At 53.2% G+C, this 26844-nt stretch overlaps 2 protein-coding genes across 2 annotated transcripts in view; one reads left to right on the forward strand and one right to left on the reverse strand.

Moving 5' to 3' along the window:
- Nucleotides 1–6617, forward strand: part of LOC100716343 (killer cell immunoglobulin-like receptor 3DL3) — a 36997-nt gene extending 30380 nt beyond the window's left edge. The window contains exon 14 of the mRNA XM_023563143.2: nucleotides 5544–6617. Within this exon, the coding sequence (XP_023418911.2) occupies nucleotides 5544–5755 (212 nt within the window). The 3' untranslated portion in view covers nucleotides 5756–6617. The remainder of the gene's footprint in view (nucleotides 1–5543) is intronic.
- A 680-nt stretch (nucleotides 6618–7297) lies between these two features.
- Nucleotides 7298–26844, reverse strand: part of LOC100715777 (leukocyte immunoglobulin-like receptor subfamily B member 1) — a 29646-nt gene continuing 10099 nt past the window's right edge. Inside the window, exons 4-18 of the mRNA XM_063254042.1 lie at nucleotides 25256–25540; nucleotides 21464–21517; nucleotides 19149–19199; nucleotides 17446–17496; nucleotides 16956–17083; nucleotides 16005–16120; nucleotides 12583–12724; nucleotides 11880–11937; nucleotides 10905–11039; nucleotides 10754–10825; nucleotides 10338–10622; nucleotides 9886–10164; nucleotides 9002–9046; nucleotides 8545–8598; nucleotides 7298–8435 (exon numbers count right to left, since the gene is read on the reverse strand). Of these exons, the coding sequence (XP_063110112.1) occupies nucleotides 8251–8435; nucleotides 8545–8598; nucleotides 9002–9046; nucleotides 9886–10164; nucleotides 10338–10622; nucleotides 10754–10825; nucleotides 10905–11039; nucleotides 11880–11937; nucleotides 12583–12724; nucleotides 16005–16120; nucleotides 16956–17083; nucleotides 17446–17496; nucleotides 19149–19199; nucleotides 21464–21517; nucleotides 25256–25540 (1940 nt within the window). The 3' untranslated portion in view covers nucleotides 7298–8250. The remainder of the gene's footprint in view (nucleotides 8436–8544; nucleotides 8599–9001; nucleotides 9047–9885; nucleotides 10165–10337; nucleotides 10623–10753; nucleotides 10826–10904; nucleotides 11040–11879; nucleotides 11938–12582; nucleotides 12725–16004; nucleotides 16121–16955; nucleotides 17084–17445; nucleotides 17497–19148; nucleotides 19200–21463; nucleotides 21518–25255; nucleotides 25541–26844) is intronic.

A 26844-nucleotide genomic window follows, 5' to 3' on the forward strand; every position in this document is an offset into this window, starting at 1 on the left:
GGGGAAGGCAATGCAGTCCCATCTAAGACAGAGGGCTCCTCACTCACACCACACTCATGCTCCACTTCTTTGCTGGTGTCCTCCAGGATCCTCTCAAAGCATGTGGGTTTTGCTTTTTTCCAGTAACTGGGAACAGGGCTTTGACATTGTGTTATACCCATCACTCTTCTCTGTCTATTTATCTAGCTGTCTAGCTGTCCACCCATCCACCCACTGGTTTATTTAAGTGCCTTCCTAAATCTTTAATTTGTCCAGGTTTGACTCAAACTCACAGTCCTCCTGCCTCAGCTTCCCAGAGTGCTGGAATCACAGGTGTGCACCACCACACATACAGTCTATTGAGTGAGGTGAGGCCAGCACTGAGAGTCTTCCATCATGGGTCCTTGCTGAGGCTGCAGATGCCAGACAGAAGCTCACTCATTCACCTTCACAAGCCGGGAATCCTCAGAGTAACCTGCAGGTCTAGAGTCCAGTGTGAGTGCTCACCTGGACAGAACTCTAAGGAGCAGGATCATGCGCCTGTGTCTACACTGCTCTGCTTAGAGAGAGAGGGTGAATGCATTGCAGAAGACAGAATAACTGGTGACCACACAAGGCTGCCACACTGGCCTCTCACACTCGCCTTTCCAGGGCCGCTGGCCAGGCCACGAGCTAAGCATGTGGTAGCCGCAAACCACAACATTGCAAAGTGAGCCACATGCAGTGCTGCCTGCCTCTGTCCCCAGCTGCTGGGAAGGCTGAGGCAGGAAGATCACAGATCAAGTCCAGCTAAGCAACTTGGCAAGAACCTGATTTTAAATTTTAAAAAGGCATGGTGTGTAGCTCAGGTTGGAGCATCCCTGACCAAAGAAACCATAAAAAAGTGAAAACTGTATTAATAGCACTTAGACCAAGAAAAAGGGTAAAGATATTTTAACAATTGCTGTAAATCAAGCCTGTTTGGAAAGGAAGTACTCTGTGACCATCACAGGGTTGTCCCTCAACCCAGCCACACTCTGGAATGCTCCTTCACTTCAATTTCAGTTTACATAGCCAGAGTGATAGTGCATACCTACAATCCCAGAATTCTGGGAGGCTGAGGCAGGAGGATCCTAAATTCAACCAGAGCCTCAGCAACTGAGAGAGATCCTGTTTGGAAACTAAAATGGCTAGGGATGTAGCTCAGTGCAAAGGCCTTGGGATGGATCCCTGGACTCAACACACACACACACACACACACACACACACACACACATACACACACACAAGTCATTCAGGATTTGTAACAATTTCCTGTGCTGAGTTCAGGGATCAGATTTAGTCTGAGAATTCCATGGCCCCTTCCTGCCCAGCCCCTCCCAGTGCGATCTCCCAGCTGTGGACTCCATGTCTAAACACAAAGGGTGGTGGAACCACAGCGAGCAGCACTCTGGGTGTCTGGTTTTTGTCTTGCATTTCAACCTTCAGGACAAGGCTCTTTCTGTCTGTCTGTCAGGACAAGGCTCTTTCTGTCTGTCTGTCTGTCTGTCTGCCCTTCTTTCTTTCTTAAAAAAAAAAAAAGAGGCTCCCTGGCTTGTGCCTCCTCACTGCTTCTGGAGCTTCAGTTGGAGATGCAGGCAGGAGAACGTGTTTCTAAGCAGAGGAGACCAGCTCCACTAAACGGATTAGTGGATGCTTCCATGTCTCCCCAGGAGAGCAAATTGAGACCACAATGAGTGATCAGTGCACAGTCTTGGGTTTAAACCATTAAAACCCGACCATGGTGACAGAAAGAGCACAGTGTCCACATGCAAAGCTTGGGGACTGATATACCATGAAGGGGACTCTAAAGACCACCCAGCCCAGAGCCCTGCACATGTCCCACAGCTCAGGAGTTCTAGGGTCAGGAGAGTGCAGCCCACCAGCCAGGTCCCTTTCTCACTGTCCTTCCTTCCCTCTTCTTTCTTTGCCTCCCTCATCCCTCCTTCCCTTCCTTCCCTAACCTGTCATTCTTCATTTCCTTTATCTGCCTATTTCGTGTTATCACATACTTCTTTATACAGGTACTGAGCTGACCTATGACTTATTTCTGTTTATCTTCATACAAAAAAGAATACGCCTTCCAGGCACAACGATGCTCCTTCTGCACTACTCCTGCGGAGGCTGAGGCAGGAGGATCGCAAGTTCAAGGCCAGCCTAGACAATTCAGCAAGACTGTCTCAAAATTTAAAAACTTGAAATGGCTGCAAATGTAGCTCAGAGCTTTGTGGACCCAGATAACCTGGATTTTGTTGATTTTGAGTTGCAATAACCATTCTGGTGTTGGGATAAAGGCATTTTATTCAAAGTTAGTGTCGTACTCTTCTCACTGCTGAGACAAAGTACCTGACACCTGAAGTTAGAGGAGGGAAGGATTGTTCAGCTCACAGTTTGTGGAGGTTTCAGTCACAATCAGCTGGCTCAAAGACAGGGCGGTGTCATAGAGGAGAAACAGTTCACGGTAGACAGAAGCCAGCAAAGCAACAAGGGAGAACCACACTAAGACCCCAGATGACACCAGTGAACACCAACCTCACTGTGATGGCTGCACCCAGATGTCCCCAAGCCACTTGTGGTCACAGTGGGGGCTTTTCGGAAGTGGCTGGATCTACAGTGTATGGTGCTGAGACTGACTCATTGTGCAGAACTGGGCTCAAGGGCACTAGGATGAAGGATGTGAGTGCTGCTCACACTTAGACCATCACAGTGAGGTCAACATGCACTGGCATCGTCTGGGGTGTTCTGGTCTCAGAGTCTGCCCCGAATACCACATGCTGGGGACCAGGAGCTCAGCACCAGTAGCCACCAGCTACAGCTTTAGATTTTCCCAGGGGAAGGATGGTGAGAGGATGGGAAAATAAGGGAGGAAAGCTGGGGTCAGGAGGAGCCCTCTCTCCTGATGGGAGGGAAGGAATTGCTGGACCACTGCAGCACATTTATTTATACACTCAGGAGGATACTGTCAATTTCAGCCCCGCTGCCCAGCTACTTGTCTGCCTAGAAGACCTGGGCCCCTTGCCTTCCTGGAGCTGGAACAGCTTGTTTAGGAGGCTTGTTCTGGGCCCTCTGTGTTTTCAGGGTGGGCCTTGCTTTAGCCCCACACTGGATCCATCTCCAGCTTCAATGACTCCCTACAATCACCTCCACTGCATTAGCATGGAACCAACCCCGGTTCTGTCCCCTGCAGCCTCTTCCTCCCAGGGCTCTGAGTGGCAGCTCCTTCGCAGCACCAGGGCAGCTGTGGCTGAGTATAAATGACAAGCTTGGCTGTTCACCAGTCATGTTCTATGCACACTGACCCTCAAGTGTCAGAAGTTTTTCACTGCCCTGAAAGAACAGTCTTCTTTTTGAGACAGAGTCTCACTATGTGGTCCAGGCTGGCCTCAGACTCATAGTTATCCTCCTTCTTCACTCTGGGCAGGAGTGCTGGGCAGAAGTGCTGGGACTGCAGGTGTGTACCACCATGGCTGGCAAGAATATTCTTCTTTTGAATTTTTTCACAATTTAAAAATATAAAGCACATTCTGAGGCTCTCGGACCACACAAAAGCAGACAGTGGAGCCAGCCATGTGGTATACTCCTATCCTAGCACTCAGAAGGCTGAGGCAGGAGAACTGCTAATAGGCTGGTCTGGCCCCAGGCCAGGGTTGCCAACTGCTCACTCCACAGGATTGCTGAGGACAGGTGCGCTGTAACCATGGGCCCCCAGGTGTACCAACCTGCACTCTGCTGGCCATATGTAAGTCCCTGTGGCTCCAAATGCTTCCCTTCACTGATCTGTCAGGTTTCTGGTTCATCTTGGTTTGGCTTTGAGACAGGGTCTCCTGTGAAGTCCAGGCAGCCTGGAATTCACTCTGAAGCCCAAGCTGGCTTCAAACTTATGATCCTCCTGCCTCAGCCTCTAGAGTGCTGGAATTGCAGGCTACACCACACCCAGTAAGTCGGGATTTTAATGTTTTTTTCCATCAAAAGAAGCTGATAAGATATCCCCTTCTCACTGTAATTTACTTTTCCTCCACTGACAATGAAGCACACACTGCCATGTCTGCTGAATCTGTGTTGCTTCCCTGTGAAGTGATGGTGTCTAGGTCCAGCTCAGTCTTCTGCCCTCTGTCTCTTGCTGACTTACAGAAGTTTAATTTAAATTATGATCTATTTCTCTTTATTTCTTTTTGCAGACACAGGCTTCTTTATTGTATTTCTCTTTATTTTATGAAAAATATATACCAAAAGACTAGAATAACACTGTATATCATTATCATAAAGAAGTTATTCAGAGAACAAAACATGACAAAAAAACTCACTCTTGGGGCTGGGGATTTAGCTCAGCGGCATAAGCACCTGCCTTGTAAGCAGGCAGTCGTGAGTTCGATCCCTGGTACCGATAAAAAAAAAAAAAAAAAAAAAAAAAAAAAAAAAACTCACTCTTACCAAAAAAAAAAAAAAAAAAAACAAACAGATGATACCACAAAAATGTCTTTTCCATGAACTTAACTACCTCATGGTTTCCTCATATGAGAAAAAAGGAAGTTGGAGAAACAGGAAGTAGGGAGAAGTTCAAATAATTCCCTAAATGGCTCATCCTGTTGTCTCAGAACTATCGCAATATACCCGCAAGATTTTTACCATTAGACTGCAGTTTCTCTCCGTTCACTGTTGACTGTTTCTTTGTCAGCTGTGCATGTGCTGTGAATTTTTATCACCTTCTCAGGGTATCTTCTGATGGACACACGTGTTAACATTTTAATTTGGGGAGTGCTTCCATCTCTTTCCTTAGAGAGAACAGTCACTGTGTTGGCTGTAGGAATCACCCTCACTCCCGTGTGAAAAGGACTCTTTGCTGTGTCATCTTCCCCACTTGAGTAGTCTTTGCACTTAGCTCTCTGATCTCACCCGGAACAGATGTGGGCTCTGTACATGAGCAGGAAGCCCTCAGGTCACGAAGACCTCAGGGCACCACCAGCAGAGGTCACACAGCGGGCGGAACCTTACCTAAGTTCTTCTGAACTTTCCCCCACCTCCTTCCCAGGCCCAGTAGTGCTAGATGTTTGCCACGTATGACAGCAATGGAATGTGTGACATCAGTCTAGGAAGGTACAGTAGAGAGAACTGCAGCAGGCATAGCAGTGTAGACCTGCAATCCCAGCAGCTAAAAGAGGTGGAAAAGGGAGGGTTATGAGTTCGAGTCCTACCTGGGCAATTTAGCAAAACCCATCTCAAAACTCTTTTACCAAATGAAAAGAGCTGGGAACGAAGCTTAGTGGCAGAGCATTGAGTTCAATTCCCTGAAACAACAAACAAAAAAAGTCAAGAGAATTTCGAGTTCCAGATGAGGATAGAGGGTGCAGACATAGGATCAGAGATTTGGGGAATGCACCAGTTGAAGGGGTCCAGGAACGGTGTCTCCAACCCCCAAGGGAGGCACAGGGGACCTCAGCTCTCAGAGCAGGGGCTCCATGGGTCAGAGGGGACCGCCCCTTGCTTCTGCTCTGAGTCTAGATGGGCTGAACTGACCAGCAACCACTGGTCTCTTCCCATGGTGCCAGCAGAGCCCGAGACCCGGAAACACACGGTGGAGAACGCGGTACGGCTGGGCGTGGCGGCACTGGTCCTCGCGGCGCTGGTGGCCCTGGGCGCGGACCACTGGCGCAGCCACCGCGCGGAATGCACGGAGTTTGTGGGACGTGGGGACCTGCCCGGGTCGGACTGGGGCGCCAGACAAAGAGGACCCGGACCGGGCCCTGGAGGACACAGGTGAGCTCCAGGTGCTGATGGATGCGCTCAGGAGCGGCCCAGGGGAGACCGGCGGAGCCAGAGCCCTCCAAGCCCCGGGCCCGCCTTCGGAGGACCTTTCTCCAGCCGGAGTCCTGACCTGCGGGCTGATATCCATCTGTATCTGGGTCTCGTTACAGCCCTGTGTTTTCCTCCCGGTGTTTCTTCCTTCCTAGTTTTAATGCGTCTTCACTAAATACAAATGGCTGGGAAAGGGTGGAAATGCGAGCCCTTCCCGCCTTTGCTTGCGAGGTGTCCGCTTTGTCCATCTGCACATTAAAGAGATAAACAGGCACCCGAGGGAGAGTCCTGACTCTCGGGCGCAGGCGGGAAAGCAGCGCTAATCCCGGACTGCGCAACTCCAGTGGGTCGCAGCTTCATTTTATAAAACGGAAAAGTCCTGGAGGGCGATGCTATAGCAGCACAAGGACTCTCAACCTGCACTTGTTAAGAGGGTGCGGTGCGTTTCCAAAAGCGCGAGGGAAAAGACTCGGGATGTTTGCACCACAGAGAAATGAAAGATAAGCTAGGCGTGGCTGCACACGCCTGTAGTCCCGTCACTCTGCGAGGCTGGGCAGCTCCGGCAATTTGGTGAAGTTCTGTCTCAAAATAAAAATTAACAGGGGGCTAAGGTAGCCCTTGTGAAAGCCGTGGGCCCAATCCCCAAAGGTGAAAGAAAAAGAAAGATACGGTGACTATTACAGAAGACTGCTACCTAGACGTCTCCTCCCCGAGGCGAGCCGCACCTAAGGTGACTGTGTGCCCAGCACCACGTGTGCCGTAAACAGGGACATTCTTTATGTTTTCTCACATCAGCTTAAAAATTAAATTCAACTTAAACTTACAAAGTGGTGAGGTGCGGGATTCCGGCTGCGTGTATTTATCACGATTCGTGGGCACTGCAGATGCGAAGTGGACACTTGTCCCCTGCCTAGTGCGGGAGGGACGGTGGTGACCACCTTTGAGCCCAGAAGGCCACGCTGGCGCTGGACACAAACAACCTGGACAAACAAGCTGGAAATGGGTGCTTTTGTTGCCCGATTCTACGGCACGCGAATTCTCACGCTGTGTGACACCAAGCACACTAAGGGGAAGCAGGGCCCGCACAATTCTCTGCGCCTGCGCCTCTGTGTGAATCCCTGTGGGGCGGAGCCGTCCTGTTCTCAGGGGTGGCAGCTGCGGAACTCACACATTTCCACCAGAGGGGCGGAGTGCTCCATGGTCAAGGCTTCCCCCCCGCACTCATGGGGTCCCACGTTCAATGCCCAGTACCGGAAAGAAGTGGACGATGATGTATAAGACAAAGTGGGGATGAGAAATAATTCACAAGGAAATGAGACGGGGGGGGGGGGGGGGGTCAGGACCGACAGGCTTTCCGGTGGAATCGCCAGACTGGGTGAGGCCCACACGGCAGCTCCTTTCAAAACTGCTTGGACTTTAGGGGAAAAACTAATGAACAAGTTTTGCATTTAGATACACGAAAATAATTAAGATTTTGATGTTTAAATTGTTAGACTAAAGCCATGTATTCCTGCGAGGAACAGAAAAATACATTTTATTAGCAAACAGCGTTTTACTGAAGCACGGTAACCAAGCTTTGAAGACCTCGGTGCTGCCACTCTGGTTCTGATCCAAAAAGCCCCAGTGTTTCCAGCGCCACAGAACCCAGAACCACTGCACTGAGCTCCACCCGGCCCTGATTTTATTATTCAGATGGAGACAGGATCGCCCTTATGGCTTAGCCAGAGTCTGTCCAGCAAATAAAAGAGAGAAAGCCGCAGGCACGGAGCTCGGTGGGAAGCGCTGGGTTTAATCCGCAGAACCACACACATACTCACACTCACAAGTGCATGCATGCTCACACAGTGCACACACCTGCTCACATACTCGTGGCCATATGCTCACACGTGCACACACGCTCTCACATGTGCACACACACACACACATGTGCATACACATGCATTCACATGCTCACACACGTGCACATACTCGCACTCACATTTACAGAGGAACACACACATCCACACATATGCGTTCACACATGCACACACCACATAGGCTCGCGTACACACATGCATACATGTGCACACACAATCACGCTCACATATACTCACACATGCGCACGCACATGCACGTGTGCATGTGCACACGCCATGCACACACCACACATATGCCTGCACACACACATGCACGCACACCCATGTGCGTGTGCACACTCTCACATCCACATGCACGCTCACACACACACAAAGCGAAAGGAACATCCCCGAGGCCCTGCTGTTGAAGAAATGAGACTCCCAGGAAGCCCCCACGTGGTCACCAGGCCACTTGCAGGAAGCTGCACAAACACCCCAAGCCCAGCAGAGATGCAAGGGTCCCGGGGGAGTCCCGAGCAGTCCGGGCTTCCTCCGCAGCAGCGCAGCCTCCACCCCTCCTCCGCACCCCCCCCTCCCCGCTCCGAGCTGCGTGGAGCGTGGAAGTTCACGCAGCCCGGATCCCGTCGCGGCCTCCTCTTTGGGGTCTGCGTGCTTCTCGCCTGGCCCCGCGGGCTCCAGCTTCAGCCCTCCTCCCGCCTCGACAGTCTTCAGCCAGGAGCAGTGCGAGGGCCAGCAGCACCAGGAACGCCAGGCCGAGCCTCAGGAGGTTCTGGGCACTGAGATCCAAGCCTACAAGGGGACAGTGGAGCTGAGCAGGGACCACCGCCGTTTCCACCCTTCAGGTCCCTCCCCCAACCCTTTCCCTACCCCCACCAGTGCAGCTGTGGCGGCCACCGACCTCTCAGGACTCCCAGCTCCTCAGATCCAGGGCAGTGCTCCCCAACGTGCGCTGCTGTGGGGACAGGACGCTGATGGGCGGGTGGGCATGGGCTTATCTGGCCCAAACCCCATCCCCACCTCTACCCCAACACTGTGCCCCCTCCTCCCACCTCTTCCTGCCCGGGAGGCCCCTCTCTCCCCACACCCAGCACCCAGGCTCTGCAGCTGTCCCTATCGCTGGCTCCTACGCCCCTGTTTTGGTGGCAGCCTGGACAGCGACCCCTGGCCTGGCCTCCTGTCTCCTGATTTAAGGCCTTGCCTCGGTCAGGCTCCTCTCGCTGGAGGTGGGGCCACAAGCAGCTGTCTGTCCAGCTGTACTGGACACACCCAGCCCTCACTGGACACCGGGTGGAGGCCACGCCCTCATGTCATCGGAAAGGCTTCACCCTCCCGAGAGCTCAGACCCAGCTCCTCACCTGCAGGAGTGGGGTCTGTGGGGATGAAACTGGTGTTCCCATCTCCTAGAAATGGGGTAGAATTAGGCACTGGGGTGTCTTCTGGTGTCCCTAGCTGCTCTTCACGCACACCTCTCCTTTTCCATCTCCCTATGATCTTCAAGAACCCACAGCCAATCTCTCTGTCTCTCTCCCTCTCCTGGAGACTGGACCCAGGGCCTTTGCACTCACTGAGCCCCAGCCCCAGCTATTCTCCATTTTGTAGGGACAAGATCTTGCCAAGTTGCTCAGTTGCCCAGAGTGGGCTCAAACTCACAACCCTCCTACTTCAGTCTCCCAGAGTGCTAGGATTACAGGTGCGCACAGTCATACCCAGCTGTACCAACTGGGTCTCCACGAAATGGAAGTCCCTTTGGATCTTTCCCATTCCTCACTGTCGGATTCTCTTGGGGCTCCAGGTAAAAAACAGGTCAAGGAGACTCCCCACCTCACAGTACACAGAACCAATCAGAATATGTCGGCAAGACAAATCAGAAAATTTTCACACTTTCATTTGCATATGGACACAGCCAATGAAAGACCCTGATCCCAGTCCTTCATTTATATACAGCCTGAGACCAAGCTGGTCTCCCATGGAGCGGTTTGCACAGGGCCTGGGTCATGGGACCGTTGCCCGAGGCCTCGTGAGCTCAGGGGACAGAGTCAGGAACCCTGGACACAGAGGACCTCTCCCTATGTCCTGGACCACTCTCCTCTTCCCCCTGCACTTCCTTCCCACCTGCCCTGACTGTACCTTCCTGCCTTTTCAGTGCCCTGTCCAGTGCTCTGCTCTGGGTCCCAGCCCCAGGGAGAAACCCAGGACCCTCCGCCCGGAACAGTGAGTCAAGGGCAACAGCTGCCCTCACCTTCGATCAGGAGCTCCACAGCCTTGCTGGGGAAGGACCACGCATGGCTGTTGTAGGACCCGAAGCACCTGTATGCACCCTGGTGGGCCGCGGTCACGGGGCCCAGGGGGAACTCTGCTTGCACAGGGCCCCGGCCATGCTGCACGCGGTGGGGTCTCCCCTCCTTGAGCAGGACGAACATGCTGGTCGCGATCTCCAGGCGGCAGTACAGGGTCACAGGCTCCCCAGGAGTCACCTGGGGCCCCGGATGAACCCAGAGAGTGGGGGTGTCGTACATTCCTGTGGGAAAAGGTGGATGTTGGGTGAAGGATGTCCTCTCAGGCAGCCAGTCCAGACCTGTCTCCAGTTCGCCCTGCATCAGCAGGACAGGCGGAGCAGCCAGAGCTGCGGGACACGCTGTCCCGAGATGCAGGCCCAGGAGAGGACTGCGCAACCAGCATGCGGATGGTCACCTGTCACCACCAGGTCCAGGGCATCACTGGCCTCCGACCAGCTCTCCCCACTCCGGTAGCTGCAGCTGTACTGCCCGGCCGTGCGGGAGCTCATGGCTGGAATAAGGATGTGGACTCTGTATCTCAGCCTAGGGGGCTTTGGTGTCTCCAAGGCGAAGAGGGCCCCTTCCAGATACAGCTGAAACTCCTCAGCATCTGCAGCACCCTGGCACCAGATGGTCACAGGCGTCCCCTTCTCAACCACCGCACTGGGCTCGGCCCAGATGATGGGTTTGCAGAGCGTCTCTGAGGGGGAGCAGAGTCTGAGCTCCAGGGAGCCCACCCTACCCCCCCCCAGCCGCTGCCCTGAGCCCCAGGAGACACAGCCCCGCCACCCTCCTGGATGCGGCGCCCATGGGTGGACACTGAGGCAGAACCTGATAGCGACACAGGGCTCGGCAGAAAGGACTCACGCTTCCGGGTGCTAACCTCCCAGCTCTGACACAGCCCTGGAAAACAGGTGCAGGAAATGCATTGTCCCCACTGCATGCGACCCCCACACATACCTCCCTCCCTCTGGGGACTCACCAAGGTAGAGCAGGGCAGCGAGTGCAGTCCACATGATGCCTGCTCCGCGGCTGGGCTGAGCCCTGGGCAGGACAAGGCCTGGCAGGCAGAGAGGCCAGGATGTGGTGGGCGAGGTTGGCGCCTCGGCACGGGGATTTCACACAGCGCCCTGCAGAGAGGGAAGCATCTCTGCTCACCCTGACCACAGGCCTGAGAAGACACAGGGCCCGGCAACCACCAACCGTTGCAGTTGAGCTGGGCCCCCTCCAAGCCTCACTCCTGGGTCAACCTCTAAATCCCCCACTCTGGACATCACGCTCAGGGAAGGCCCAGGGCAGTGAGCAGAGCGAAAGACCCCAGGATCCTTAGAAGTGGAGATTGGACGGCTTGGTGATGCACATTTATCTGCCTTCTGGGAGGCTGAGGCAAGAGGATTGAAAGTTTGAGCCCAATCTGGACAACTCAGCAAGATCTTGTCTCAAAATTAAAAAAATAAATTAAAAAGGCTTGGGGTGTGGCTCAGTGCAAAGTGTAACTCAGAGAAGCAATCCTCCTGCCTCAGCCTCCCAGAGAGTTGGGAGCACAGAACTCTATCACTCTGGAATGGGAATTGAACCCAAGGCCTGGCACAGGCTGAACAAGTTCTCTGCCGCTAAGCTACACCCCGCATTCAGACATCCTGCGCCTACACCTTCCCTTGTTCTCCAGGAAGGCGGAAGTCAGCTCAGGAGGGCAATTACTGGTGCAGCGCCCCCTCTTTGGCCTTCCCCATTCCCCGGACCTGGGGCCCCAGCTCCCCGAGACATCACCCACACAGCTGGGTTTGCTCCTGGCCCTGCTCCTGCAGGGGCCCAGGCCCTGAGCCCCACGTTATCTGGGCGATCAGCAGTGATCACGATGGAGCCTCAGCGCAGTGGACGCCTCGGCCTGCCTGTCCTCACGGCCAGGTCTCCCCTGACTTTAAGCTCCTCCCCAAGTCCTTTGTGGGTCTCCTACCTTTCTTGCTGCTCCCCAGCCCTGACACCTTGGCCTTGGTCTTCTCCGCCCTCAGGCTCTGCAGGACACGGGCTGCAGGACACAGGCTGCAGGCCCTGCTTGGCCTCTGCTTCTCCGCACCCTCGCTCCAAACTCGCTCTGCGTCCAGGACCTTGGGTTGCAGCGCAGTCGGCTTCTACCCCAGGAGAGTGTGGACTCTTGGCCTCCCTGCTGTCAGAGCCATGCCCTACAGGAGCTGCATCAGTCTGGTCCCTCCAGGGTCCTCAGGTGCTAAGGCAGCGCCAGCCACTGCGCATGGAGACACCCTGCCCATCACCTCTCAGGATCTCAATGCACTGTGGTTTGGAAAACCCAGTCCATAACGGCCTGCGTGGAACTGCTGGAAAGGCTGTGTGGTCGCCACATAGCACGTGGGTCAGGCGCATACACTATGTAGTTGTATTCCTGTCACGGTGCATGGTGGTCACTGCCTGCAGTGTCGGGGTTACCCTTCCAACACCTCAATTTGTTGTCCTTGGTGAACCCCTGCCTGTGGCTCTGGAGACCTAGGGCTCTTGCAGACTCAGAAACTGTGCTAACCACTGAGCCACCACAGTAGTGAGAAATGCCGTGATTTCTGTGACCCTGTGGGCCACTTAAAATGTCTCACAAACACACTGTCTCCATGTGTCATCTTGTACAGTCTGTGTGGCCGTTGTCTGACTTTATGATCGGCCGCTGTTGGCTCCAGCTGTGCCTCGTTTAGAAGCCTCGCTTGCCCACGGCCCTGCATGTGCGAGAAGAGCTCGGCACGCAGTGCGTGGTCCGCAGCCTCGGGCGCCTCTGGGCCCTGCGCATGGGGCCGACTATAAGAGTCCGCGTGTGACACGCTGCCCCGCCCTCCCCCCCCAGTTTGCGCCATGAGTTTCCCAGGTGCTGAGGCACTTAGGCCGCTGTCCCCCCTAGCTGCCTCTTGAGAGAACGGAGTCTGGGGGCGGGGTGTTCGGCTGGGGGCAGAGCAGAGCCTCCGCACAAAAAGGAAGCCAAAGGAAAGATTGGAGGAAAGAGGTGGAGTCCAGAGTCACAGGCTGCTCGGCACAGGCCCTGCCGGCCTCTTCCTGCCTGGCTGCAGAGTCCTCTGTGGTCTGAGAACCCCAGCACCCCGCACGTCCCCGTTTACTGTCAGCATTTCCTTCTCTACCAGCTGCAACCCACAGACACAGAAAGATCACCTCCTTCAGAGAAAGACCGTTTTCCTAACATTCCAGAATACCAATTTCAACCCCAGTCTGGGCAATTCAGCAACACAGTGAGACCTTGTACCGAAAACAACAACGACAATAATAATAATAAATAGAAGAGCTGGAGAGGTAGTTCAAGTACAAAGGCCCTGGGTTCAATTCCTAGTACCAGAAAATTTAAAAGTCAGTTTTCACATAGGAAGTCTGACCACCTTGCCGCTTGTGCTTTGTGGAATAAATGGTGTCGCTCGCTGGGGATACTTTGCTCTGCATGCAGATGGCGCACTCGGCAAGGCCTGGAGGCCTCTGACTGTGACAAAACACCCATACCAAATTCACCACGCAAACCCTCCCGAAGTGACCAGTCCTGCAGCATTCAGGGCTCACAGCTTTGTGAAAACACCGCTGCCTGCTTCTGGGTTCTTTCCAGTACCGGGTATCGAACTCAGGGCCTTCACGCTGAGCTCCCTCTGCAGCTATTTTGAGACAGGGTCTCGCTAAGTCGCCAGGCTGGAGTTGAACATGTGATCCTCCTGCTTCTGGGGTTACAGGCCTTCCAGGACTTTCCAGACTCTCCTAAAGTGAACTCCACATTCCTGGGCCATCTGCACTGGTGCCCGGGCCTCGAGGCCTCTTCTGTGGACAGCTCTGTGCTTTGGACCTCTCAGGGTGTGGGGATCAGGCTTCCTTCTGCGTGGGGCAGGTAGTGCGCATGCAGTGGGGCAGTAGCTGGGGATTCTGAGTCCTGGTTCTTGGCACTGCTCAGAGCAGGCTGGGTTATTTTTAGCTCCCTTCCTAAGAGCTTTCAAACCACTGCTCCCAGGTGGCGGGGCCATCCCCACATCCTGTGCTTCGCCTAGATAGTGGAGCTCGGGTCCCTTGATGCCACCCCTGTGGTGCCACCTACGAGAGAAGCAGAGGCTCTGCCTGCGCAGTGTGCATGCTGAACAACCGCCCAGGTCCCAGTTGTTGTCTGCTGCGCCCTCTTGCGGCGACGACCAAAACCTCTAAACCCCGGTATCAAAACAAAAAAAAAAAAAAATCTCTAAACACTGTCCAAGGTTCCGGCCCCCAAATCCCCGCTGAGAACACTGACCTAGAGCCTCCTACATCCATGCCCTTCCCAGTCCTCGAGATTTTGTCTCTGTACAAAGTGAGCTCAAGACGATCTATACACTGTACAGCCCAGTGGGCACCATGTCGGCTCCGGCCAGCTGCCCTTGGGTGTCCCCAGCCTGCTTCCTTACGATGCTAGGACAACTTAGAGAAAAACGTCAAAGTTTCGACTAGGATACATGCAAAGTTTGGAGTGTGACTCGGTGGTCACTTGCTTACCCCAGGTTCAAACCCCAGCCATTTATTTTTTAGAGACAGGGTCTCCCTAAATCGCTTGCCCAAGCTGGCTTCCAACTCACAATTCCCCTTCCTCAGCCTCCCTTGTAGCCAGGATCACAGGTTTGCACCACCACATGCACCCTCGTTAGCATCCACTCGGTGCTAGCCAGCAGCCGAGCATACTTATTTGTGCACTTGGGGCTTAGGTTGCCACACACTGGGAGTTTTGCTGTGATGTGTCTGGTGACCACTCCACAGGACCTCGTCCTCAGGCCAGGAGAGAGCAGGGATCCGGGATGAGTTATTGAACAGGAGGGCAGGTGAGGGAAGGCCCTACAGCATAAAGTGGGTGTCTCCTCAGGCCACAGCGGGTCAGCAGCATGGTGTCACATGCACAAGCAACACCAAGGCTCCCAGACTCCACGTGACCCTGAATCCACAAACCCCGGGGTCCTGCATCTGCAAGTGTGTTTCTCCTTGTGAACCCGGGAGCAGTTAAACTCTTTGCTATGGCTTTCCTCAGCCAGGCAGGGACAATGGAGCAGAGGGACCTGACTCAACTTGCTGCTGGCCAGCCCGTGAGGGAAGCAAGTCATGAGAACACAGAGACCCCTTGCTGGCTGGCTGCAGAGTGTCCTGGGAGCCAGGGCTCCACCCCTGCCTGGTGAGCTCTTTCTCCCAGCCCTGCAGGCACCTACAACCCCGCAGGGAGGGAAGCTTGTGTACACACAGCAGTGCACAACTGGCCAAAGCATCAACTGAGACCTGGGCCACCCCAGGCTGCAGCCTGGAGCAGGACCTGCTCCCTGCCTGGAGGTCTGGGCAGAGTTTGGTTGTGGGAAGTGGAGGAGTCCACGGGACTCCCCCTCCGTGCTTCTCTCTGCAGCAGACACTGGAGGAGCAGGGATCAGTTCCCCAGCTCAGCCTCAGGGCGAGAGTCATACCAAGGTCAGGGCTGCCCCAAGGTTGGAGGCTCACCCTGATGGGACCTGGAACCCAACAAAAATGGGTCCCGTCATGGAGGACCCGGGGCTGGAACCCGCCTGCTTGCAGCAGGGCACGGTGAAGGACAAGTGCCCTGGCCCCCTGGGACAGGTGTGGTAGAGAACAAGGACTTTTCTCTTTCATTTTTAATGAGGAGAAGTTTAAATAACACAATGTTAACCTTTCATTAATTTTAACCGATACATAAAAACACAAACACTGTAGGCACTCCAGAGACCCATGGTGTGGACACACATTTACATGGTAATGCACAAGCCCGGCTGAGCGCATCTTCTCCTTGGGGAAAACATCTGAAATCCGCTCTCCTAGCGTCTGAAATATGCAGCACCCTCCCCTTGCAGAGAACCACCCAGATGCCTTTGGGAGTGGACAGTTTGGTTCGGTGGCAGACAGGACATTCACAGTGGTATAGAGCCATCACCTCTGTGGAGACCCTAACACTTCCTCACCCTGAAATAAAAACCCCACTCCCTAGGCAGGCACTGCCCATTCCAGCCTCTACAGAGACCAGCGAACTTCCTGTCTCTGCATTTGCCCAGCATGGAATTCAGGACACGGTCAAGACTCCGGACTAGTTTTTCTGGCAAGATGGAAGCCGCCGTCGACTTGTTGGCTACAGAGTCCTCCCTGCATCTGTGGTTTTGCTGGCTGCAGTTTCAGGAACACATGGTCAACCTTGGTCTGAAAATATTAAGTGGGAATTCCAGAAATAAATGTGCCTGTCATCCCAACCCAGGGAAGCTGAGGCAGGGGGAGCTCAAGCCCAGTCTCAGTGACTGAGTGAGACCCTGAGTGGGCTGAAGCCCTGCACCTTCCCCACCACATCGCATCCCCCCAGGATGTGGGTCATCTCTTTTGGTGCGGGTGACACTGTCCCTTATAGCTTAGTCTCCCTCTTGGTGATCAGATCAACTGTCACAGTGTCACAGCCACAAGCAGCTCTGACCCCGAGCCTGGCCTCCAAGCACAGTAGGGTGCCTAGGGAGGCCTGGGAACATCACTGTCAGATGCAGGGCTGGGCGCCCTGCAGCTGGAGGGGCTACTGCGTGTTCTGCCTCAGCCAAGTGAAACCTGAGTGTGCCCAGCAGCTGGCCCAGGGCTGAGGACAGTTAACAGACTGTGGCTGGGGACAGGGTTGGGATAAGGACAAGGATGGGGACAGCCACGGGACAGAGAGGACCAGGGGACACGGAGGTCCTGCACGAAGGACAGAAGGAAGCCCACGGGGAGGGTGTGGAAGCTCATGAGTGGCCCTAAGGAGAGGCCCAGTGGGGTGCTAGGCCTCTTTCACCCCACAGGGACTGCATCCTTGGCCAGATGGCTGAGCAGATGCCCAAAGTCTCTTCCCCAGCCCTCGAGGTTCCTCACATTTGACACAGGCACCTTGTGTCAACTCCCTGTGCACCTACCTCTGGGACCTGACCACGCCTGGGGTGCTAACACCAGGCCCCATCCTGCTGCCCAAGAGCCCTGTGGGCTGTGGGAGTGGGGGCAGCGGCCGGTGCGCAGCTCTGACCTGGAGCGGCAGGGCTTTCTTCCAGCTGTGCTTGGCCTCCACCAGGAGCCCAGCCAGGAGGACCAGAGTCACGGCGCCCAGGCACACCCGTACCAGGTTGCCCTTGGCGTAGTGCTGGTAGGCAGAACCTGGCAGAAACACAGGAGGAGCGTGAGGCAGAGCACCCCTAGGCCACCCTGCAGGCCACCCTGGGCTGCCCACAGCTGAGCCCCTGATGGAGATTCTGGTGTCTCCTCCAGCAGGCTGCAGCTCATGCCCCACTGGGCACCCCAGCCCAGCCCCCAGGGCCACCCCCAACTGGTTCATTGCGGAGGAGGAGACAGTGAGAAGGGCACAGGGAAAGGACGATTCTTCTAACCCACTGCCCCATTTGGAACCCCACATACTGATGTCATCCTGTTACAGCTTTCCACCCCAGCACCCCAGAGTGGCAGCCCTGGGCTCCTCTACAGAGAGAAAGGGGTGAGCTTCAGGAGCTGGGATGGCTCACCTAGTGGAGGGCTGGAGCCCCTCGGGGAGACAGTGGTGTTCTCAGATGTCACTAGGAATCAGAAAGGCTCAGTGTGAACCAAGAGAGAGGCACTCCGCCTCACAGCTGGGCATGGATTCCAGGACACCGGACTCTACAGTCAGCTGCCCAGTGTGGACTCCAGGCCAGCATTGTCAGATGTGGGACTCAGCATCTCTAAGCCTACTTTCCCGTGTGTCCAGTGAAACTGATACCACTTAAATCACACCTGTGACACTGGCATACTGGGAGGCTGAGGCAGGAGGACAGAAAATTCAAGCCCAGCCTGGGCAACTTAAGGAGGAGACCTTGTCTCAAAATAAAAATAGAAAAGGGCTGAGGAGGTAGCTTAGGGCAAAAGCTCTAGGGTCAACCCCAGTGACACACACACAAAAGAAATAAAATTAAAACAACAGATAGTGAGCACCCCTCCAGTGAAAATCTGAAATCTGAAATGCTCTAAAATTTGAATTTTTTTTTTTTGAGCACCAATAGATGCCCCAAGTGAAAAATTCTACTTGACTTCACAGGCAGGGTCACAGTCAAAATGCAGATGCATTAAAAATACTGTAGGAAAGTATCTTCAGGTTGTATTATAAGGCATATAGGAAACACAAATGAATTTTTGTGTTCAGACAGGGGTTCCATCACCAAGATATCCCACCATTATATGAGAATATTCTAGAATCCAAAACATTTCTGCTAAAAAATTTTTTGAATAAAAAAATCACTTCTGCTGCCAAGCATTTCAGATAGGAATATTCAAACCGTAATCATGAGTTGCACAAAAGGCTGAACTGGCCTATGATAAACACTGGATACTTATCATCTTCTTACTCCACAAGTGTTTCCTGTGGCCCAGCTGTGTGCCTGGCTGCAGGGACTCAAGGATTCATCAGACAAAGTCCATGTGGGGTTCGCAGACAATGGGAGGAGACCAAGAAGCAGAGTGGAGTGGACACTGCTGAGGTGGGCAGCCCTCAGGACACGTGACAGGGAGAGAGGAGCCACCTGACCAGCCTGGAGCCTCAGAAGGACTTTCTTGAGGCATTGAAGCCAAGGGAAGAGGAAGTCAAGGCAGAGCGTGTGGGGCACGGGAGTCAGGAGGGGACACAATGCATCAGGAAGAGTGACAGAGTGCAGGAAGTCAGGCTACATCTTGAGGGAGGATCCTGTTGCCATGTTGGAAAGAGGCCCCTGTGGTCAGGAGCCTGGAGAAAGCCAGTATATGAGCCCCACTCAGGATCCCTGTGATACTTCCCAGGAAAAGCAAGGGAGCAGGACGCTGCAGCAGGAGGGAAGTGTGTGCAGTGGCCTGGAATAGTCAGAGGGCACACGTGTACCCTGGGCTATGAGGCTGGACCACAACTTCCACAGTGGAGAACAAAGATGCTCAGATCAGAGGGAAGTGGGGAGAGTTTGGGTGTCATCCTGAGTGCAAGGGGGAGAAGTAGTGATGGTCTTCCCATCAGAGCCTGGGATCCACCATCTCTGAAACTGACATACTTCCCAGCATGCTTCCCCATACCACCCTGGGGTCCAGTCCTGCCACTCTCACCTCAGACCAAGGGCCTCCTTGGTGAGGGGCAGGGGCCTCAGTGGGTGCATTCAAAGCCTTAGGTGACAGAGGTGTGAACCCTAGCCTTGCACTCCTTTCTGCAGAGCTTCAAGTATGGATTCCTTACCTGTTGTGGAGACTTTGTTCACGGGCAAGATGCTGTGTATCCTGGAGGATTCTGGGAATGCCAAGTAGGATGTGGTAAGAAGCAGAGTTAGTATCTTTCTCCCCAGAGGCCCTCTCTCCACATCCTTCTGAGATACCAGTGACCCCTAAAACCTCCTTCTCTGCCACTGAGTGCAGTCACTGCAGAGAGAGATTCTGCCCCCATCTCACAGGGCTGCAAAGCATCAGATCCACCCATCAGTTGATGAGCATCAGGTCCTTTCCACTTTTGTGCTGTTATGAATAATGTTGTTGTGAACATTCACACACAGGTTCTGTGAGAGTGTCACTTTCCAATTTTCCTGTGCACAAACCCAAGAGCAGAATCACTGGGTACAAGGTAACTGTTTAATTTTTGAAGGGAGCACCAGACCAGTTCTCAAAGAAGATGCACCATTGTACAACCCCATCAGGATGTAGAAGGTTCCAGTCTTTCCATATCCTCACCAGCCCTTCTGTTTTGTTGAGTTTTTTGTAATGATGGCCATTGTAGCGTCCCGGGTGATTGTCCTGGTGTGTGAATTGTATCCCAACTTAAAAAGAAGAGGTAGGCCCTCGGTCTCTGCCAGCTCTGGCAGGACAAGGTGAGGTAGTTCTGAGCTCACAGGGCCACCTCCCTCCTAGGGTCACCGGCTTAACTGGGGACTGCACATTGTGTTCACACGGTCACCATATGTTCTGAGTCCCCAAAGCCTGTACACATGCAGTCCTCAGGGAGGGTGGGGACATCACCTAGGACCCCTTCCTTGGGGAACCCTCAGGGAGAGTTAGTTTATGCTCTGCTCTCTCTAGCAGAATGGGAGCTGGGCATGGTGCATTCTCAGCTGCTTCTCTTCCTGGGGACCCACTGGGGAGCCTGGGGACCCATTAGTCTTGGGTGCTACTTAAACACAGTGTGTGGTACAAACACAGCATAGAATCCTGCTTAGCAATGGAGAGGAGCAGCTCCTGAGCAGGCAACAGTGAACACAGACCTGCAGGGAGTGCACTGAGCTGAGCAGAAAAAGGCAACCCTGAAAGGTTACACCCAGGGTGATGCATTCCTGTGATAGTCTAGAAATGCAGAATTACTAGAACAGAAAACAACTTAGCAGATGCCAGGGCTAGGGATGGAGGAGGAGGTGGGTGTGGATTAAAGGCTGGCCCAAGGGAGCCCTGGTGAGGATGAGCCATTTCGTCTGTGAGTGTGGTAGCTCACAGACCCACACATCCCGAGCTGGTGGAGAACCTGGCATGTGTCTTACACTGAGGCCGAACCCCTGACTCTACACACACAGTATGCTACCAATGTGTGTCCTGCCTTGCTGGGCAGGGCTGGTGCTCACACTGCCCTCGACTGCCACACCCCTGTACTGGTTCTTGTCATTGTGTCCCTGCCATTAGGCACGAGGTCTGAGTGCAGAGCAGGTTAGCAACACCTGGCCAAGCACCCTGTTTCCTAAAGCTTTGAGAGCTTCGGAGGGCGGGGACACTGCACAGAGCTCCATGGCAGTTCTCAGGTGGCACTAGGCAGCAGCCTCACACCAGCTGGGTGCGCCTAAAGTGAGCATTCCTGGGCTGCCCCGCCACTCTGGGAGCTCAGGAAGCAGTGCTAGAAAGAAGCCCTGGGGTTTCTGGGCCCAGCAGCTTTTCGGCCACAGACTGATGGGCTCTGCAGTCCACACACTGGTTCTGTGCCTCACACACTGTCCATTGCCTACCTGCATAGACAAATAACTGGCCTCAGCTTACCTGCCTCGGGGGAGGGCGCCTCTGTGGGTGGTGGGCTGGGGCCCCAGAGGCTGCTGGGAAATCAGAAAGCAGAGTAGTTGGGCTCTCTGTTAGCCAAGGATGCCAAGTGAAAAGCAAGGGTGCCAAGTGAAGCAGCAATTCCGTGACTCAGGGGTGTAGGATGGTGCGTTAGTAACTGTCTATTTGTGATGCCCTCTTCAAAGAGAGAAGAGATTTTTAAAACAAGATTGTGAAGGAGGTGAGTTTTAAGTTCACAACTCTTCTGAATGTTATGGTGCACACCTGTCATCCCAGCACTCTGGGAGGTTGGGGCAGGAAGGTGGCAAGTTGGAGCCCAGCCTGAGCAACCTAGTGACTTGGCAAGACCCTGTTTCAAACTAAAAACAAAACAAACAAACAAAAATCAGGAAAAGTAGCTCAGTGCAAAGACCTTGTGCTCAAACCCCAGTACCACAATAAGATAAAGATAAAAGAGGCAGAAGGGAGAAAAACAAGAAAGATTCTATGTGCCTCTGTCCCTAGATAGCAGAATCTCCCTCAACTTACCTGTCACAGAAGAGGGCACCTCAGTGGGCAACCAGCTGGGGTTTGCAGAGGCTCCTGGGGAATCAGAAGGGAGAGAAGTCAGATGCCCTATTTGCAGAGGATCCTGAGCAAATATTGAATCAGTTCTATGATTCAGCTTCTCTGCAGAGAAAATGGTGTTGAGAATCTCACATCACCAAATGGCGGCACAGCGATGCCTTCCCTGGTGAGCCCCAGAGCTCTGCTACCTGCCTCCTCTCTGTATCCCTGGCAACAAGCTGGGCTCATATCTCCTGGAAAGTGGAGGTGAAGATGGGTACCATGCCACAAGCTCAGGAGAGAGGCGAGAATTTGAGTGTGGTGAGAGAGACACAGTGAGGACATAATCACAGTCCTTTCCTCCACTCACCCACTCATGACATCTCACCACTGCAGCCCACTGTTGCCATGTGATGTGTTTATTTCCCTTTCCCTAGCAAACTGAATAATTAATTTTTACTCTGATGGTGTTACTCCTCAGGTATCACTAAGAAATATTAAAGCACAGATTTCCAATCATTCATGGCGGCTAGAAGCTTGGAGAAGGGATAGCTTCGGGCTTTACACTAGGCAACCGTGTGTTACTAGACTGTTACAAATGTCACTTGGATTAGGAAGAATGTGAATTGGGCAGGCTGCTGCCCCAGGACCTCCAGGAAGCGCCCCATATGGCTGGCTGTGACCTTGGGAGTGTGTGGGGCAGCAGGGTCCATCACACTCATGCTGCTACAGAGTTTCAGAACTTTCTCCTCTCGAGCAACAAACACTCGGCACTCATAAACACTAATTCCTACTCTGCTCATCCTGAACCTCATACACCTTCTGTCTGTAAAATCTTAACTACACCACCTGCCTCACGGGAGGGGAGACAGGCAGCTTTTGTGCTTTTGTGACTCAAGTATTTTACCTCGAGGTTCGCCTGTCAGAATTCCCCTTTTTAAGGCTGAATTGTGTTCCTTTGCAGATATAGAATACAATTTTCTTTAGCAAGTACACTGTCTTCTTTGGAAAGAAACCCTCTTTTAAAATGATAACTATGATTACTAATAACATATACCTCAAATTGCTTAGAAAATAGATTTAAATGTTCTGTTTTTTTAAATGATGTGTGAAACCAGGCTGGGTGTGCCCGCCTGTAATCTCAGCAGTCAGGGAGGTGGAGGCCAGAAAAAGACAAGTTCGAGTCCCAGGGAAATTTAGCAAGACCCTTCTGGACATTTAAAAAGCAAAACACAAAGACCTGGGGCTGTAGCTTGGTGACAGAACGCTCCTAGGTTTGACCCTTAGTACAGCAATGCATAAAGCTAGGTGAGGAGGTATCAGAAAGGTTAATTAGCTTGGTATAAGGGTTCCACAGTATATCACACATTAAAATATCACATTATAAGCATATACAGTCACCTGCAAAGTAAAAGTGCAAAAATTTAAACAACAACAAAAAAGGAAGGTTGCTGCATGCCACACAGTGCTTAGTGAAAGAAAGTAGTTAGGAAAGACCTCCACCCAAATAAAACATCCGGAAAAGGTAAACTCACTGGGGAAGGGGGAGGTAAATCCCGGTTACCAGATGGGAGCGTGCATGCACTCCGCTGGGTCCATGTAGTGGACGCAAGCTAGTTTGCACCATGGCGATTGCAGGATGCCATGAATTCAGTGAAAACTGCGAATTGGGCGCTTAAAATGGGTGAACTTTGAAATATATGAAGAAAGCTCAATAAAGCTGTTTTCCAAGAGCGTGTGAGAAGACAGTGTTAAGTGATCTCGTTAGCTACACTTGAATGAAAATAAGCTAAATACAAGCACGTTTTCACTTAATCCTGCGCTAATTTTTAAATCAACTGACAACTCAGACCCGGTGGTACATACCTGTGAACCCAGCACTCTGGGAGGCTGAGGCAGGAGGATCACAACTTCAAGATCAGCCTCGGCAAGTCAATAACTAGGGAGACTCACCTCAAAATAAAAATTAAAAGATCTGGGAGTGCAGATCATTGTGAGGCCCTGAGTTCAGTGCCAGGATCCCAGTCAACTGACAACTGCAAGGAGGTGAATTTTCCCAGGGCTAATAGAATTGTTAGCCGTCTGTGTTATCAAAATATTTTAAGAAAATTGGCTGGCTTCCAGCTCTTATGAAAGAACGAGACCCTAAAAGTATAGTGAGTGTGAAACACCGATGCCGGGTCTTAAATTGAAGTAAAGGCCTTAGCCGCAAGCTTTTTCATCCACGTAACTTTCCCCTAGAGTGTCAAAAAGCCCATGGTCCATACACACACTATGGAAGGAGGAGTCATTTTACAGTTCGCTTCCTGCCATGATAGCAATTCTCTTCGCTAATTTCTGCAGATTTTGTTTTTTGGGCTTTTGGGGGTTTTTTGTCGTTGTTTTGTTTTGCTGTTGCTTGTTTAAGATTTGAACCCAGCCCAGAACTGAGACATTATATTGTTTTCCTTAGTGCTTGTTCCCTGTAGAAGACAGAATAATGCCTCCCAGATGCCCCCAGAAAACCAAAGCTAGAAATCCATTTGACCCAGCTATTCCCCTTCTGGGGGTCTTTCTCAAAAGAGTTAAGGACAGCGTTTTATGGTGATAGATGTACTATGTCTATAACAACACAGTTCATCATAGCTAGATCTTAGCAGAGGATATAAGTCCACCAGAGCTTGACTAGGTGGTGAAAACATGGTATTTGCACACTAGGAAGTACAACTATGCCATAAAAAAGGATAAACCAGAGTCATTCATGGGATGTACCTTGAGATCACCATGCTAAGGGAAGTAAGCCAACTACAGAAGCTTGAACACTGCATGGGCTTCTTCTATGAGAAACCCAAGATGTAAATAAGTTAAAAAGTGAAATAAAGGATCCATAACAGGAAGCGGGCAGGTAGAGCTTTTCCAAAAGGGGAGGGGCCAAGTGACGAAAGGAGGGTGAGGGAAAGGGGGGAAGGCACCTAGGAAGAAGGAAGATTGTTGATTGAGGACACACCCCAACTGCCTGCAAGGAGTGTAGTCATTATGCACTGTGAGTGTGGAGTACTAGAAAGGAGGAGGAGGAGGAGGGCAAAAAGGAGAAGGAATGGGAGGAAGAGAGGAGGGGAGGAGACCTCCAAGAGGCCCCTGTGCACTAATCCCAAACCCAAGTCAGTTGTATGGCAGAAGGGACTCTGCAGCTGACCGCGCTGAGGGGCTTAGCCAAGGGCGGCCCTGGGTCACCCAGGGTATGCGAAGCATCTCAGAGGCCTCCTAAGTGGGAGGGGGAGGGGAGGCAGCAGAACCTGAAGACCCTGGTGGCTCCTTGGACACAGAGGAAAGGGCCCCAGCCGAGGCCTGGGGGCCTCCAGGGCTGGATAAACCCTGAAAGGGAGTCCCCTCCCTGGCACGCCCCCCGGAAGGAACCCAGTGGGCTGCCACATTGGTATCCAGGGAGGCCCTTCAGATCACCCTTGCACCACCACCACCACCCCACTCCCCGCCCCAGACCTTTGCGCTGAGCTACATCCCACCCCGTTCTTGCTTTTTATTTTAGTAGCAGGTCTCACTGAGTTACCCAGGCAGGCTCCAAGTCACCATCCACCTGCCTCAGCCTCCCAGAGTTCTGGGGTTACAGAGTGCACCACCAGGCTGCTCCCCTCAAACGCCTGCGCTGCAGATGGTTTGTGCAGCAGAATTAGGACCCACACACCTCCCCAGCTTACCCTCCTGCCCTCCTTCCCCCGGGGGGCTGAGGGGGGGGCGCCTGAGGACTGAGGAAGGAAGGCAGGGCTGATCCCTCACCGGAGACGGAGAGCTCCAGAGGGTTGCTGGGGGCTGACCACAGGTGGGGCGACCCACTGGAGAAGCTGTAGCAGCGGTAGGTCCCGCTGTGGGCGGGGGTCACTGTGACCATGGGGAAGTCGGCCCGGTACCACTGCTCCGGCTGCATGTGGGGCCCGGCGTCCCCCTCCTTGTAGAGAGCAAATCCATCGAAGTTGTACTGGGTGTGACACCTCAGAGTCACGTCGTCCCCTGGGGCCACAGCCGAGCTGGGGTGCGCTGACAGCGAAGGCTTCCTGTAGACCCCTGGGAGGAGAGGACTGGGCCTTAGCCTTGGCAGGGGCAGTGTTCCCAGCCTGGGGCAGCAGTGTCTCCACTCCCCACAGCTCCTCTCTAACCTCGAGGAGAGGCCAGGCCAGGGCAAAGCTGGCGCTGCCATTAAGGGGTCCTGTGTCCCCTGCCCCTGCTGATAGGTGGGAGTGACGGGGAGATGAGCTGCCCCAGGCCCCTCTGCATGACCGTGTCCAGGACTGCCAGAGCCACCTGAGTCCGATCGCATCAGCTTGTTGAACCTCGCAAAGAGCATGAACTCGAGGCCACTGAAGTCCCAGTCCTATGACTGAAACCACCCTAAGAATTAAGTAACTCATCCAACTACAGGTAAAATAACTCAGTCCCCCTGAAATCTACCACGAGTGTGAACCCCATGTGATGGCCTAGGAGCTTTTGCACTGGGGGTTAAACCTGCTCTCCTTCCTCCTGAGCTACATCCCTGCCTCCCACCCCACACTTTTGTTTGAGGCAGGGTCTGGTTTTATAGTCCAGGCTGGGTTGAACTCACTACATAGTCCCCCTGCCTTTGAACTTGCAGCAGTCCTCCTGCCTCAGCCCCCCGAGTGTTGGGACTCCAGGTGAGTGCCACCTCATCCAGCCCAATTTTTTTTTTAATTTCTTAAGGAACTACTATGTGTCTGCTTCTGCTCTGACAAATAAAAACTCCATCAGATACAACAAATTTTAAAAAGCATGACTAAATTACATAGATAAATATGGGGCCTCTGAGATTGTAATGAGTAGTATTTAAAAATCAGTGCCCAGGGTCTGGGGGTTTAGCTCAGCGGCATAAGCACCTGCCTTGCAAAGGTGTGGTCATGAGTTCAATCCCCGGTACCGATAAAAAAATAATCAATACCCAGTTTTAAATAGGGTGTAGGGGACACATTGAGAAGACAGCATGATAGGCCTGCAGAGGAGGAGCTGGGCAGATCTGGGGTGCCCTCACCAGCCTCTCTGCGTGTCTGGAGGACTCTGGATATCTGCACCCAGACTGCTGGAGTTCCCTCAGGCTTCCAGGTGCAGTGAAGGAGAGAGGTGGGTTTGAGGCTTCCACATCAGCCTCCCCATTCCCGGCTTCACTTGGAGACCTGCTGAGCTCCCCATAGGTGGGCTGGCCCACACTACCAGCCTAGCCCAGCCTGTTTAGCTGCCGGGCCTGGCCATAGGCCTGCAGAGGAGGAGCTGGGCAGATCTGGGGTGCCCTCACCGGCCTCTCTGCGTGTCTGGAGGACTCTGGATATCCGCACCCAGACTGCTGGAGTTCCCTCAGGCTT

This window comes from Cavia porcellus, unplaced genomic scaffold, assembly GCF_034190915.1.
Source record: "Cavia porcellus strain 051 isolate PalLab524CR breed Dunkin Hartley unplaced genomic scaffold, mCavPor4.1 scaffold_7, whole genome shotgun sequence".
Taxonomy (NCBI): Eukaryota; Metazoa; Chordata; class Mammalia; order Rodentia; family Caviidae; genus Cavia; species Cavia porcellus.